This window comes from Ochotona princeps, chromosome 32 (genome assembly GCF_030435755.1).
Source record: "Ochotona princeps isolate mOchPri1 chromosome 32, mOchPri1.hap1, whole genome shotgun sequence".
NCBI lineage: Eukaryota > Metazoa > Chordata > Mammalia > Lagomorpha > Ochotonidae > Ochotona > Ochotona princeps.
The window spans coordinates 7730872-7745598 of NC_080863.1; the positions used below are offsets into that span (position 1 = coordinate 7730872).

The following is a 14727-nucleotide window of genomic DNA, read 5'->3' on the forward strand; positions in this document are numbered from 1 at the left end:
AAGAGGGGGCCAGGGCCTCCCCGCTGAGGTTCTGAGCAGCAGAAACAGCCAAGGTAGAGACCAGGACCCTCTGGGAAGAAGAGAAAGTGGCTCCCAGGACCTGGAAAGGGAGATGCGTCGAGCTTGAAGATGGGGCCTCCGGACCACTCACCTCTGTGAACACTGTTCCCTACGTGCCTGCAATGGCGTGCAATTCTAGCCACGTTTGCCAAAGCAACATAGAATGTGCAGTGTCCTGAAAAACGATGCAAAATCCTAAACACGACAATTTCCACAAATTATCTAGCCCTAGGGGAAAGCAAGCGTGCCAGGAGCAGAGCTGGAGTGGCCACTGAGGTTTTGTTTTTAACCCAGGTTCAAACCTTGGACACATCAGCCACTCCACACTGTACTTGAAGAAGCAAAGACTGCGCCCGTGTGCCGTGTGCAGCGTTGGCCATGGACACGCCCAGAGGGTCCTCCAGGGAAGAGGCCACGCCCACACGCAGCTCCAGAGCCCACCTTCACCCCGGGGGCAGAGAGAGGAACCTTGTGGTTCTGAGCAGCCTTCAAAGGCAGTCAGTGTCCACACTTCCTTCCTGGGACAGACCCCTGTCCTTGGTCCCCTGCTGAGCCCAGAGTTCACAAACGGACATTGGTTGGAAGTGGCACGAGGAGGGGACAGAAGTCCAAGTGGGACTGCCCAGGTCATGGGCCAACCACACACCAGGGTTCAGGCACAGGATTCTCTGCTCAGCTGTACACTGACCTATAAATAAATAAACATTCACCTACATTTAAAGTGACCACCCTTAAAAGAACGGCCTCTGTGAGGCCTGTGCCGTGGTATAGCACGCTAAGCTGCTGGCTGTGGTGCTTCTCCAACTCCCTGCTAACGCACCTGGGAAAACAGCAGAGGGTGGCCGAGGTGCTTGGGTCCCCACCACCCTCTCAGAGGACCTGACTGGAGTCCCAGGCTCCTGACTTCAGCCTGGTCCAGCTCTGGCCGTTGTAACCATTTGGGGACCATAAACCAGCAGAAGATCTTTCTGTCTCTCTGCCATTTAAGGAACAACAACAAAAAGCAAACAAACAAACATATCTCTCTGTAGTTGCCAGTTATCCAAAGCACGTGTGAGGGAGACCAGAGTTCAAAAGGCAGATTTTTTTTTTCCTTCCCACTTACTTTGTAGTTGCCTAATCCGGACAGGTGACCTTGGCATGCTCACATAACCACAGGCAAAAAAATCTAAAATCAGAAAGGCACCTTGACAGTTGTTAGCCATAAGCAGATGCACACGTATCTTACAATATGACAAATACAAGGGAAAATGAGTCATTTCTATTAAGATTAAAACATGCCATGAACTAGGGAAGAGAAAAAAGAAATCCCACCTTGATAGCTGTCAACAGACACATGTAAGTTACTGCCCCGGGAAGTACGCATGCATGGATCCGGTTTGCTGGTTACAGACATTCTGGTTACAGACCTTGATGTCTGCACAGAAAGTTCTAGGTCATTCATCCCTGGGATGACGGCCGGATGGTGGAATGAAGTACTAGTCATGGGAAATCTCTGGCTGTTTTGTAAAGGCTAGTGTCCAATTGTGTTTTTTTCCAGGAAAAAGGGAGAGAAGATAAACCAGGGAAGGTCTGGCTTCCCAGGAGCCTCCCCTCTCCCCATGCCCCTTGGCATCCTGAGTTACCTCGCTTACACGTTTTCAAGGCCCGCAGCAGGGCGTGCCCAGCTCCCACCCGCTGCATTACCGCGGAGATCAGGGAACCGCCAGCCGACGTCATCCCGAGGTGCACTGTGGAGCATTTTCTGAGGGTTCTGTCACGTGTTTATGTAGTTCTGAGAGGCTGCTCCATGGATGAGGAAATCTTTCTGAGATCAGCTGACTGTCATCGTCCACCTCTGAATCTCCTTTGGCTCAGAAATCTGCTGTCAAGTTTCACTGGGTAACTGATCAATTTGTTGACCCTCAGCAAACCAAGCGGTGCCGCAGCCCAGCCCTAACCTGCCCAACCTGGCCCTTATGTACCACAGGCAGAGCTGCAGCCCAGTCACAGCAACGGAAGGCAGGTTTTTACAGAGAGAAGGAGAAACAGAGAAAGTTCTTCCATCTGCTGGTTCACTCCCCAAGTAGCTGCAACGTCCAGAACTGAGCCAATAGAAAGCCAGGAGCCAGGAGCTTCCTCCAGTCTCCCACACAGGTGCAGGGTTCCAAGGCTTTGGGTCATCCTCTACTGCTGGATGGGAAGTAGAGCAGCTGGGACACAAAGCAACACCCATATGGGATCTCAGCAGTTGCAAGGTGAGGATTTATCCACTAGGCTACTGCACTGGGCCTGCAGAGAGAAATTTGTAGTGTAAATGCCTAGATTAAGGAAGAAGTAAGATCTGAGGTTGATCACCTGATATTCTACCTTAAGATGCTAGAAAAAGTAGTGCTGCTGTAGCTCAACAGGCTAATCCTCTACCTTTACGGGCTGGCATCCTATACGGGCACTGGTTCTCATCCCAGCTGTTCCACTTCTGATGTAGCTCCTTGCTTGTAGTCTGGGAAAGCAGCAGAGGACGGCTCAAGTCCTTGGGCTTCTGCACCCAAGTGGGAGACCCAGAAGAAGTCCCTGGATCCTGGCTTCAGATTGGTTTAGCCACAACCACTGCAGTCTTTTGGGGAGTGAAACAGCAGATGGAAGATCTTTCTCTCTTTAAATCGGCCATTCCAATAAAAGTTAAAATATATATATATATATAAGATGATGGCAAAAGCAAAGCAAGGAGGAAAAGAAAAAACCACCTGTTATCCGAAGAACACAGACTAATGCAGGGATTCAACTGTCATGTCAACCCCACATATAAAGATCACATTCTTTCTGCACTCTATGCATTAGGTATCACAGATCAGGGAAACATATGAAGTGTGTCTTTTTGGGATTGACTTATTTCGCTAAGCATAATGGTTTTACACTTGGATCCGTGTAGTTGCCTAAAACAAGAAATAACCTCATCTTATACCAAGAAAAATCCGAAGGAACTCACTAAAAAGCATTAAAAATAAACAAGCAATATAAATTATAAAATCCAAAAATAAAATGAAAAGATTCCATTCATGATAACATCAAAAAGCAATAAATATTTGGGAATAAAGTGAACAAAATAAATGTGAAACATTATTGAAAGAAATTAAAGATTCAATCAGAATAAATGGAAATACATTAACTCATGGATTGACTTAACATTGTTCTATTGACAAACTCTCCAATCTGAGCTACTGAGTCAACATAAGCTCTGGATTTCTTATTCAGAAGACTTCCTGGCAAAGAGTGACATGCCCATTCTAGAATTCATATGGAATTGCAGGGGATCCAGGAAAACCAAAATAATCGTGGGAAAGCAAAACAAAGCAAGACTGACACTTCCTGCATTCCAAGTCTCCACAAATCAACAGCGTTCAAGACTGTGAGCAACGGATAGACGGACCAACAGAGCAGAGCTGAGAGTCTGAAAAAGAGCCCACACATTCGCGGGAGATGCTTTGACAAGGCTGCCAAGACCATTCAATGGGAAACAATCATCTTTTCAACACGTCGGTACTGAGTTAAGTGCAAGCGAACAGAAGAATGAGGTTGCAACCTTGCCTGGTATTGTATGCAAATATTAACCCCATTAACTCAAAATGGATCAAATTTTGGAAAGCAAAGGCTTCAGATTTGATGGAAAGCAGCTTTGTTATTTGCTTCCAATAACAACTAAAAACACAACAAATAATCCTGCTTGAGACCATAGCTTCTCCTTTCAGATAAGTCTTTCCTGCTGTAATCTGGTCTGGTGCCAGCATTTCATATGGATGCCAGTTCAAGTCCTGGCTGCTCTACTTCCAATCCATCTCCTGACTACAGTGCCTTGCGAAAGCAGCAGAAAATGGTCCAAATTCCTGGGCCCCCACATGCCCACGGGAGACCTGGAAGAAGCTCCCGGCTCCTGGCTTTGAACCATGTCAGCTCCTACCATTGTGGCCATTTGTTTATTTTTCTCCTCTGAAGCCAGAACATCTCAGAACATACCCCACAGGGTTGTTGTCATTATTAATGGGAATACTGGCCATGAGGCGCTTAGGGAAATGAGCATTCAGTCAGCCCGGAGAACTTCAACACACCAGAAATGCCAGCAGATACACACGTTTGTACAATCCTATTCCTTTGAAGTGCATACTAAGATTCTGATACAGAATTCTAATTGCTGTACCCACTGAAACCCAGTGACAGCATCTAGTCTACCAAGTGTAGACCGTAACTTTTTTTTTCCCAACTAACTCGATGAGGATTTTTACATGAATTTTCCAAAACACAGGGTTAGATCCTGTTAGGACTCACCCCTGGGACCTGAGGTCTCTCTCACAGCCAACTAGGTTCAAGGAATAACAGGTAACTTTCAAACCAGCAGCTCCTTCTACATTTCCAATGGTTCCATTAAAAAAAAAAAGAAAAAGCATTTTTTTTTTTCTCCCTCAACACAGACTAACTACTCATGAAATTCTTGGTAAGCGTCTTCTATAGGGGAGCTCTCATTCTAACGGGACTGTGAAAACAGCTGGAGGGCACGGTTTTGAGCGCGGCATCGTTCCAGTTTACAGGATATTTCCCTCAGCACCGCTCTCTCCGTGTCTGGGATGTTTTCCTCTGCCACCTCTCTGTCCCTGCGATGTTTTCCTCGGCGGGATCCTCGAGTCCCTTGCACCTGCCCGCCCCTAGGCTCGTACGCCGTCCACAGCGGACGGGTAGGACGGGGTCGGAGGGAAGAACGATTCGGCGAAGACTTTAACGGACTTAACAACGTTTTTTACATCACCGATCCTGGAGCTACAAGCGGCTAACGCCAAACCACTCGTGCGCCTCTCTACAACGCTTCTCCACACTCTGTGGTTCAGTCAGGAGCGCGACGCGCCGCTCCCCGTCGCGCACGAGCAAACCGCTCCGTTCCGCACAAAGACCGCGGCCGCAGGTCATCGGCGCAGGCGCTCTGCGTCTCTCGGCACACTCCCCCGCCACCTCCTGGCGCCGGGAGCACCGCCGGACGCCTGCGCCGTGAGCGTGTGGAGGACTTATTTCACGCTGGGGGCGGCGGTGACGCGCTGACGGAGGGAGAGGAGGTGTTCCAGGAACGGAAGCCGAGAGGGGACTTGGGCGGAAGAGGGAACCAGGGCCGAGGCTTGTGTTCGGAGCCTCGGTGGGGCTGGGCTTCCGATGTGGTCCCCGGAGCGGGAGGCCGAGGCGCCGGCCGGAGGAGACTCCGCGGGCCTACTGCCCCCCGAGTGGGAGGAGGATGAGGAACGCATGTCCTTCCTGTTTTCCGCCTTCAAGAGGAGTCGCGAGGTGAACAGCACCGACTGGGACAGCAAGATGGGCTTCTGGGCGCCGTTGGTGCTGAGCCACAGCCGCCGCCAGGGGGTGGTGCGCCTGCGTCTGCGGGACTTGCAGGAGGCCTTCCAGCGCAAGGGCAGCGTCCCGCTGGGGCTGGCCACGGTGCTGCAGGACCTGCTACGGTGAGGGGCGGGCCTGGGGCCAGGGTGGGAACAGCGCCTTGCAGCCCAGCCCCTCGGGGGTCTGACCCGGAGTCAGCCTTCCCGAGAGCGTGGTGGGGGCAGGCGAAGCTGCAGGAGGGGAGCGAGGAAACTGGGCAGTGGGTGTTTGGAGGGAGGCGTGGAGCGATCTTAGGGGGACACGGTTCCAAATGGTAAGTTTAGGGCGCAGAGCTGCATTTTTGTCACAAGTGCAATGATTTGGAGGTCCCTGAGAGGCCACAGGGATATCTCACAGAAGGATAGATGCTTGGCGTGCCCCTCTCAGCTGCCCGTGGCAGGTGGCAGAACTATCTGCAGCATTGAGGAGCACAGGATGGAATGAGGTCACTTCTCAGGGTCCCATGGCTGGTTTGGACGTGGCGCATGGTCCCTCCCTGCCGTGGGTGAAGGCGAGAAGTGCCTCAGATTCCCCACCACCACCACCCCTTTTCAAAGTCATCTGCAATTTTCTGTGCAAGGGGTCTCCCTTCTATACTTTGTCCCCAGCTGACAGTGTGAGAAGCCAGCCTCAAAGTCGGCTGTCAGAGAAGGCGTGCGGTGGGAAGTTTTTGAGTTTGGGCCTGCAGTAAGGGGTAGGGAGGGCCAAGTCTGGAGTGGGTCCTCCCCCGCCTCTCTCCACTGCCCCCCAGAGAAAGAAGGGAAGCCTCCATATGGCCAGTGAGACCTGGTCATGATCATCTTGCCTGGGTGTGTTGGCAAGTCGAGATGCTGTTGTTACTTCCTCCGAGTTATGTCCACCCAACCCGAGTGAGAGCAGAGAGGCTTTTCTCTGTGTGTCTGTGTTGTCTTGCACTTGGCTATGTTCTGTGATCAGAGCTCCAGTTTATAAGAAAACACCTTTAACATCAAATTCAAGCGTTTTAAATTTACATTGGCCCAGGAGCCTCCTGTGCCTCTCAGAGATTAAGGGGAGCAAAAATCTCAGAGATTTTTGGAGCCAGACAAATCCTGATTTGAATTTGGCCTGTCTCTTTCCCAGTAACTGTTTTGTTTTGTGTTTTTTTTAAGATTTATTTTCATTGGAAAGGCAGATTTAGAGAGAAGGGCAGACAGATCTTCTCTCTACTGGTTAACTCCCCAAGTGGCCACAACGGCCAGAGCTGAGCCGATCAGGAGCCAGGAGCTTCTTCCGGGTCTCCCACGTGGGTGAAGGGTCCCAAGGCTTTGGGCCATCCTTGACTGCTTTCCCAGGACACAAGCAGGGAGCTGGATGGGAAGTGGAGCAGCTGGGACATGAACCAGTGCCTGTATGGGATGCTGGCATTTGCAAGGTGAGGGTTTAGTCATTGAGCCCATCGTGCTGGGCCCTCAATTTTTTTTCCTCCCATTATCAGTTAGAATACTACACACACCCAGAGTGTGGCGGAGTTGTGGCCAGACTTGGGGCTGGAATACAAGCAGTGTCCATGGCACAGAAAAGGGGCCTGATCCGAAGTAGTGAACAGTGATGAAATGCCTCCCCAGGAGTCGAGGTGGGGACTGGCATGGGCCATCACACCGGATGTACCCACGCGCCTCTCTGTGTTTTCCTGCAGTCGAGGGGAGTTGCAGCGGGAGTCGGACTTCATGGCCAGCGTGGATAGTAGCTGGATCTCGTGGGGCGTCGGCGTGTTCCTGCTGAAGCCCCTCAAGTGGACTCTCTCCAACATGCTGGGGGACAGTAAGGTTCCGGCCGAGGAGGTCCTCGTGGCTGTGGAGCTGCTCAAGGTGGGTGCTCAGAGGGCGGAGTCCAGGGGTCATTTGGAGTGGGAGCTGGGGTCCCCCACAGTCGCCATGCGCACACGGCAGGAGACTTCGATGTGGCAGCACAGTTGATCACCAGAGGCCTTGTGGTACTTACTGATGCGCGTGACATGGTTGGTCCTTTGTCTGCAATGGCTAGTGATACTTAATTGTCCTTTGGCATCTGGAAGGACGAATGCTAACAGCGCAGTTCTGGAAATGCTTCGCCTTCTGTAGCTTGCTCTGGAGGGTGTCTTGGTCCAGCTTTACCTGCCCCTCCATCCACGAGGCCAAGCCAGCCTTGCTCCTGTCTGCTTGCGCCTCTTTCCCACTCCAGCTCCCTGGTGGCTTGCCTCCCCGCTCCTCCAATCTTGGCTCCTCTGCCTCAGCCAGACCCTTGGGGCCTTGACTTTTTTACACTGGCATGGTGCCCTTGGTCTCTACCCCAGCTGCTTCTCCTCTGGCACGGTCTACACCGAGAGATGCCCAGCAGGCGTGCAGCCACCGGGTCAGTACTGCATTCTCTCAGCCCCATCCCCAGACTGAGGCTCCGTCTAGTCCCCAGAGTCCTTGCTGGACACCCCCCTCCCTTGCTGGACTCCCCGCAGGCGCTCGATTGGGAAGGTGAGGTCGCTGAGGCCTTCAGCCCTCTGCCCTTCTGCCGTGAGCCTCGCCTCCTCTGAGTCCGTCTTGCCCCGGCTCGGGGTGAGAAGCATCCTCCCGCTGTGCGGCGCAGCAGTCCCCTGGCCTCTCGTCCCATCAGTTGGCCTCTCACTCGATGTGTTTTCCAATTCCCAAATCTCCTTCCTGAGCCTGCGCCCACACTCAGCTTTTCCCGCCAAAGTCCTCAGGCACCTGCCTTGTCACTGCTGTGGCACACTCCTTCGTGACCACCCTCTGGTATCGCCACCAAAAGCCAAAAGCTTGAAACTCCAAAGATCTGGATCATTCTCCACTGCTTTGTAGGCACACGTAGCAGGGAGCTAGATCAGGAATGAAACAGCTGGGATTTGAACCAGTGCTGAATGGCATGCCGACACGACAGTCTGCAGCTTAACCCACTGCACCACAGTGTGGCCTTTCCAGTTAATTTTGAGACTTACAAACAGAGCCCAACTCGGGGGCCTTGTGTAGCCCTGAAGGCTCCAGAGAGCTGGAGCCAGCTCAGAATCCCCAAGCTCAGGACCCACCAATTTCTCCTTAACTCCATCATCTCCAGCACTGTGCCTGAAGCTGAGGAGGACCCCAGGATCCACCTGCTCGTCCCTGCGGCAGAGCCTTGCTTTTTTTTTTTTTTTCCTCCTGGGGAGGGGACTTGTTTCCCATTGCAAAACCAAAACTTCTTGCCTGGATATCTTGGTAAACAAAGAGTATCTGTCTGTGAGAATAATAATCTTCTCAAATCCAGAGGCAAAAAAAAAAAGTAGCCGTAGCCACCATGCCGGGCTCTGATGTGTCTCTTTAATGGTATTGACAACTACAAACACATATGTGCTTCTCAATTTTTTATTTATGTATTTTATTTGAAAGGAATACTTAACAAGGAGAGAGATCTTTCATCTGCTAGTTCAGTCCCCAGATGACCCCAAAGGCTAGGGCTGGAACCAGGCCAAAGCCAGGAGCCAGGGCACTTCTCCCATATAGGATGGCAGCATGTCACCCACATGGGGTGGCAGCTCGACACGCGTATAGGATCCTCGCACGACACCCATACAGGATGCCAGCACGACAGGCAGCTGCTTACCGCATTATACCATAACATCGGCTTCAAGCTTTTTAAATTTCAACCAAAATTGCCAAATTCTCACAAAAAGTTTGTGTGAATTTACAGTTTGATCACACTGTCGTGCAGAGTCTGGCCTCCCCATGTCTGTGATAGCCTTTCAAATGAGCTGAGCACCGTGTGAACTCACAGCCTGGCCCCTCCCCGTCCCCACGTGTGTACTGCCTGGTCATGTCCCATTTTCTGCAAAGTCTGTTAACAGCGTTTTTCCCTTGCCTGCTCTTGTATTAGGTTGTCTTTGACGCTAGTCTGTAGGAATTCTCTGTGTGGCAGAGATGGATACCCGTGAGTGCGAGGAATCAGTGTTGTTTCTCTTGCTTGCCTAGTTTCTATCAACATTTTTTACTGTGCAGAGGTTCTCATACCTGTAGCCACATCTCTGTTTCTCCTGTATGGCTGCTCTCCTATATGATCTTGTTTAGGAAAACATCCTTGTCTCAAGCCTAATCCTGATGGAGAGTTTGTCTATATCTTAAAATGACTTCGGTGTTTGGATGTTTTTGTTTTAAAAGTCCACGGTGGCGTCTGTCTGGGTTTGTGCCTGTGGTGAGGGAAAGCCTGGTTTTCTTTCGCACAGGTCCCCAGCTGTTTCAGTTCCTGTCGCTGATGCTGGATGCCATTAACCCGCTTGTATGCCACTGTAAGCATGACTCTGCGGGGCCGTCACAGCCCATGCGAACTTTGGTCTCTGTCAGCAGGCTCCACGGCTGCCTTTTCACAGTGGGTTCCTTGCTCCTTAAAATCCTACCTTGCTTTTGTCTGCATTCGCCCACATGTCTGCCATGGTTCCCCCAAGCACTGCCTTGAGCCTCTCCTGGGCCCCCTCTCTCCTGAAGCTTTACTCTGCCATCCGCTCCCTGCTTTGCCAGGGCCGTCTCATCTCCCCTTGAGTTCCGTGCGTGTGTTGAGGACTCCCAGTCCTGGCCTCTGTGCAGGGTCTCCTCCGAGCTTCCTATTTACATTGCAGTCATCTGCTCAGGCATCCCGAAGCAGCATGTTCAGAATGGCATGTTCTAATGGCATCACATCCCAGACCCTCGCACCGGAACCCCATCCCCCTTCCTCGTTCAGCCCTATTCCCAGTTCCTGAGGAATGCTCATTTTACCTTCTGCATTTTACCTTCTGCTACGCCCTCCTGCTCCTATGGCCGCGTGTTCTCTTGTGCAGCCCCATGCCTTCCACAGGGGAGAAGGTGTCTTTGCCTCTGCTCCTGGCTCCGCACTCCATCCTTTCCCAGGCGCCACCAAGCCACGTCCATTCCCCCCCGGTGAAGGCCACCACCTGCAGAATCAAGTGTGGCATGGAAGGTGGCGTGATGTACATGGAACTGAAATCCTCCTGGCCCAGCCCCTCCCCTCCGCATGCAGACACACAGTACTGATTTTGTGCTTCTTTGCACAAGGGGCACAATCGGGGTCCCCTGCCACCTGCCTCCCCTGGTCACTCACCCCAGCTTGAGGATTCTGCTCGACAGCCTTGCTCCTCTGAGCTGCCAGGCACTCCCTGCCCATATTTCCACAGCATCCTATACAGGTAGCTCAGTGAGTATGTCTTGTGTGTGACAGTTATTTCTGCAAATGCATCATTTCTTGGCAGTTTTTTTCTCTTGAGTCTTCTCACCAGCCCTGACCCACTTGTCCATGAACTCTGTCCTTTTAGACTGTAATGCTTGTGTCTGGTGAGATGGGAATTGGAAGGGAGGTTAGGTGTCAGCGCATCCTGCCTTTTCTGACTGTGAAAGGGACACCAAGAGACTGGCTGCTACATGGTCACACGGGCCGGGCCGGGCTGGGCCGGGCTGGGCTGGGCCGGGCTGGGCGGCAGGCTTGCACTCCCATTCCTTAGCCTGTTCCACCATATGGCTGCCTCGTTCTTTCCTTGGGGAACCATGGACTACCAAGAGGCAGGATGTTGTAAAGTCCTCAAGGGAAGAACAAGAGCAGAGCTGGCCTCAACGTTTCCTGTGCCTCTTGGTACACACAGCCACCTGACTTTCCTCCCAGGTTTCAAAAAGCACAAACCTGCTTCCTTCTTAAGAAGCTACTGCTTATGGCTGGTGTTGTGGCTCCGGTGGGTTAGGCTGCCTGGTGCTAATGCCCCATGTTGAATGCCAGTTCAGTCCCAGGGGCTCTACTTTGTCTAGCTCCTCGCTGATGCCCCTGGGGAGCAGCTAATCTCTGCCACCCACGGAGGAGACTAGGAACGAGTTCCAGGCTCCTGGCTTCTGTTTGGCTCAGCCCCAGCCATTGCTCCCATTTAAGGAGTGACCAGTGAATGGAAGACCGATCGATCTCTCTCTCTCTGCCTGTCTGTATCTCTCAAATAAGGAAATACACCTTTAAAAAGCTTGATGGAGGATGAGGTCCCTGCGCTTGCTCTTCATGGCCACAGTTCGGAGCTTGGTGGCAGGACTAACTGGCAACCTGTCTTCTTGCCCCACAGGAAAAGGCCGAGGAGGTGTACCGCCTTTATCAGAACTCCCCGCTCTCCTCCCACCCCGTGGTGGCGCTGGCAGAGCTGAGCACCCTGTGTGCCAACTCCTGCCCAGATGAGAGGACCTTCTACTTGGTGCTGCTGCAACTGCAGAAAGAGAAGAGAGTCACGGTCCTGGAGCAGAATGGGGAGAAGGTACGGGAGTGGGGCGTGTGTCCCCGCGGGCCTGCCACCTGCCAGCTGTGGGAGCAGAATGGGGAGAAGGTACGGGAGTGGGGCGTGTGTCCCCGCGGGCCTGCCACCTGCCAGCTGTGGGAGCAGAGTGGGGAGAAGGTACGGGAGGTGGGGTGCTCATGTCCCCATGGGCTTGCCACCTGCCAGCCAGCCTGTTGCACGAAGGGCTGCAGTGATGTGTGGCTTTCTCTAGATCGTGAAGTTTGCCCGGGGGCCGCATGCCAAGGTCTCCCCTGTGAACGACGTGGACGTCGGGGTGTACCAGTTGATGCAGAGCGAGCAGCTGCTTTCGCGCAAAGTGGAGTCCTTATCCCAGGAAGCAGAGAGGTAACTAAGCCCATCCTTCCAGGCCCCCCGATCGCCTCACCTTCCCCAGGAAACCCCCAACGATCCCAGAGGGCAATAAAATGGCTCCGAGCTTGCCCCGGGTAGTGTCAACATCAGGCTGGCAGCTGGTCAGCTAGTATTTCTGATGCCAGGCATTGTCCTAGTGACCAGAGTACAACAGCAAATAGGATAGGTCTCTGTCTTCTCTGGGGGATTCCTGCCCCTGCCCCTTGGATGACTGTGCAAGGGCTCTGCCTTAGGGTGGAGTGGATCTGAAATGTCTCACCCGAGTACTGCTCTCGAGGGCTCCCCAGGACCCTCGCCTCCTCCTGTGGCACAGTCTCCTTCACCTCTCTGTTTGACAGGTGTAAAGAAGAAGCCCGCCGAGCGTGCCGAGCTGGAAAGAAACAACTGGTGGGTTCTCATCCCCTCAATACACAGCAGTGCCCTGGCTGGCAGGGCGAGGGGCCCAGCAGCTCAGAGAGCCATCTGCTGGGTGCCCCCGGGTCATGGAGTTGTCCGGGAGCACTGCAGCCGGCTTGTAGGTGGTCTCCTTGCCAGGGAAGGCCCACCTTCCTCCTGTTCCTGGGGCTGCCCGGTTCAGCCCTGACCCAAGTCTCCATGCCCTGCTAGGCACTGAGGTCTCTCAAGGCCAGGCAGCGGACGGAGAAGCGCATCGAGGCCTTGCACGCCAAGCTGGACACCGTTCAAGGCATCCTGGACCGCATCTATGCCTCCCAGACGGATCAGATGGTTAGCCTCTCCCTGCCCGGTCCTGGCCGGGGCTCTGGCACACCCTGCTCGTCCCCTCTGTGGGCCATGCTGTGGGGAGGAGGCCTGGGTTGCCTTCCCTTCTGTCGGGAGACTCGGCCTCCGTGCTCATGAGATGAACTGGAGCTCGGGTGGCCAAAATACTCCCAGAGCTCTCTTGGAGAGATGAAGCCGTATGGTCTGTGTTTTCCCGGAGGTTTGCCACTGAAACTGAAAAGGCCGTTTCCTCCTCAGGTCTTCCACGCCTACCAGGCTGGGGTGGGAGCGCTGAAGCTCTCCATGAAGGACGTCACAGTGGAGAAGGCAGAAAGCCTTGTGGATCAGATCCAGGAGGTACGGGGAGGGCAGAGACGTGTGGCTGGAGCTCTGTTGGGAGTCCTTTTGCATTCTTGACCGTCGCCCGGCGGGCGCAAGCAGCTGCTTTGGCCTCTCAGAGAGGCTGGCGTTGCTGTGGAGCCCAGGCCACGGTTTTGCCTGATGGTGTGGCGGTGCTGAGGGCGTCATTCCCTGGGTCAGGCCCTTGCGCTTGTGTCTTTCAGCTGTGTGACACACAGGATGAAGTTTCTCAGACTCTGGCTGGCGGTGTAACCAATGGCATAGGTGAGTTCGTGGGACGATGCCGGGTCTGCTTCTCGGAGAACTGCACGTCATTTGTGCCGCGTTGGGTTTTCACGTGGCCTTGGCTCTTCCTGGTATAGGCCAGCCTGGCGCGTTGCCTCGGGCACCTCTGCAGAGCAGTTTTCGGGGGTCCCTGTTTGCTCCTTGGTGGGGTGGACTGAGGCCCCCTGCCACCTAAGTGTCTATGCACGAGACTGTGTGTCCTCCTTCAAGGACAAGGGGAAGCAGAGTCCCTTCCTTGGCCTCCTTGGTGACTTGCCTGAGCTCCCCCTCCGTCTCTAACGCACCTGTTCTTTTCCCACCCTCCGGGGAGCCAGCACACACCATGTTAGTAACCGCAGTCCCTGGCCTCCCTTGCGGGTCCCCTCCCTGAAGCCTGCATCCTCACGTGGCCCCACCTTTGCAGACTTTGACAGTGAGGAACTGGAGAAGGAGCTGGACGTCCTCCTTCAGGACACCACCAAAGACCCCTCAGAGCTGCCCGAGAGCCCCCCCGAGACGCTCCAGACCAACAGCGTGCCTCACCCCAGGATCTCGGATGCCGAACTCGAGGCTGAGCTTGAGAAGCTGTCTTTATCAGAGGGAGGTAGGAGCCGTCTGCCAGCCCTTGCTGCTGGACTTGCGGCCCTACGGGTGGCACGGGAGCCAGGAACTGAGCTGGTGGGCTCCGTCCCAGGTGTTCCCTGTGCCCAACTCAGAGCCCCGTAGAGGAGGAGGGGGGCTGTGTTGACATGAGGACTTGGTACCTGAGGCCCTGGGCTGGGTGCTCCTGTCTTCCCATCATAATGACCGGCCGTTTCTGCTCCTCGCAGGTTTGGTCCCAAGCAGTAAATCTCCAAAAAGGCAATTGGCACCGACTCTCTGAAGCAGTTACAGGACCTTCATGTCTGAGACAGACCTGTGTGTATGTGTGTGTGTGTACATAATTATTTAAAGGAGAAACTTTGGGAGTTGGTTGGGAAGAGGAGGAAGGACACGCGCTCTGTATCCGGATGCCTGCACTCACACCAGGACGGACATCAAATCGAGGAACCTGGCGGTGCTGTGGCGTGGACCTACCTTCTCAGCTCCAGAGCGTGCCACGATTTGCACGCAGTTGTGCGTGTGCCCATGGTCCCCGACAGCCTGCACTTTCTGCCGTTGGCCCCGTTAGGTTTGTCTTCCCCCACCAGCTTCCTTCCGGCCAGGGAAGGAGAAGACTTGCAGCTGGGCCAAGTCGGTCTCTCTCCCCACTGTCTCCCTCCCTCCACCTCTTCCCCCAGCGGTGG

The 14727-nt window shown here is 53.8% G+C and overlaps 1 protein-coding gene across 1 annotated transcript; it reads left to right on the forward strand.

Annotated features, from left to right (window-relative positions):
• Positions 1 to 4836: 4836 nt before the first annotated feature.
• CHMP7 (charged multivesicular body protein 7) lies at positions 4837 to 14354 on the forward strand. The gene is made up of 10 exons (XM_004591363.4): positions 4837 to 5531; positions 7106 to 7277; positions 11519 to 11704; positions 11937 to 12070; positions 12436 to 12484; positions 12704 to 12823; positions 13076 to 13174; positions 13381 to 13441; positions 13866 to 14045; positions 14272 to 14354. Exons 1-10 carry the CDS (start codon positions 5233 to 5235, stop codon positions 14322 to 14324), a joined length of 1353 nt encoding a protein of 450 aa, XP_004591420.2. The 5' UTR covers positions 4837 to 5232; the 3' UTR covers positions 14325 to 14354.
• The last annotated feature ends 373 nt before the right edge of the window (positions 14355 to 14727 follow it).

Coding starts and splice junctions, on each gene's coding strand:
- CHMP7 (XM_004591363.4), top strand. CDS start 5,233: ATGTGGTCCCCGGAGCGGGAGGCCGAGGCGCCGGCCGGAGGAGACTCC. Junction 5,532..7,105: donor GTGCTGCAGGACCTGCTACG/GTGAGGGGCGGG, acceptor GTTTTCCTGCAG/TCGAGGGGAGTTGCAGCGGG. Junction 12,485..12,703: donor GAGCTGGAAAGAAACAACTG/GTGGGTTCTCAT, acceptor ATGCCCTGCTAG/GCACTGAGGTCTCTCAAGGC.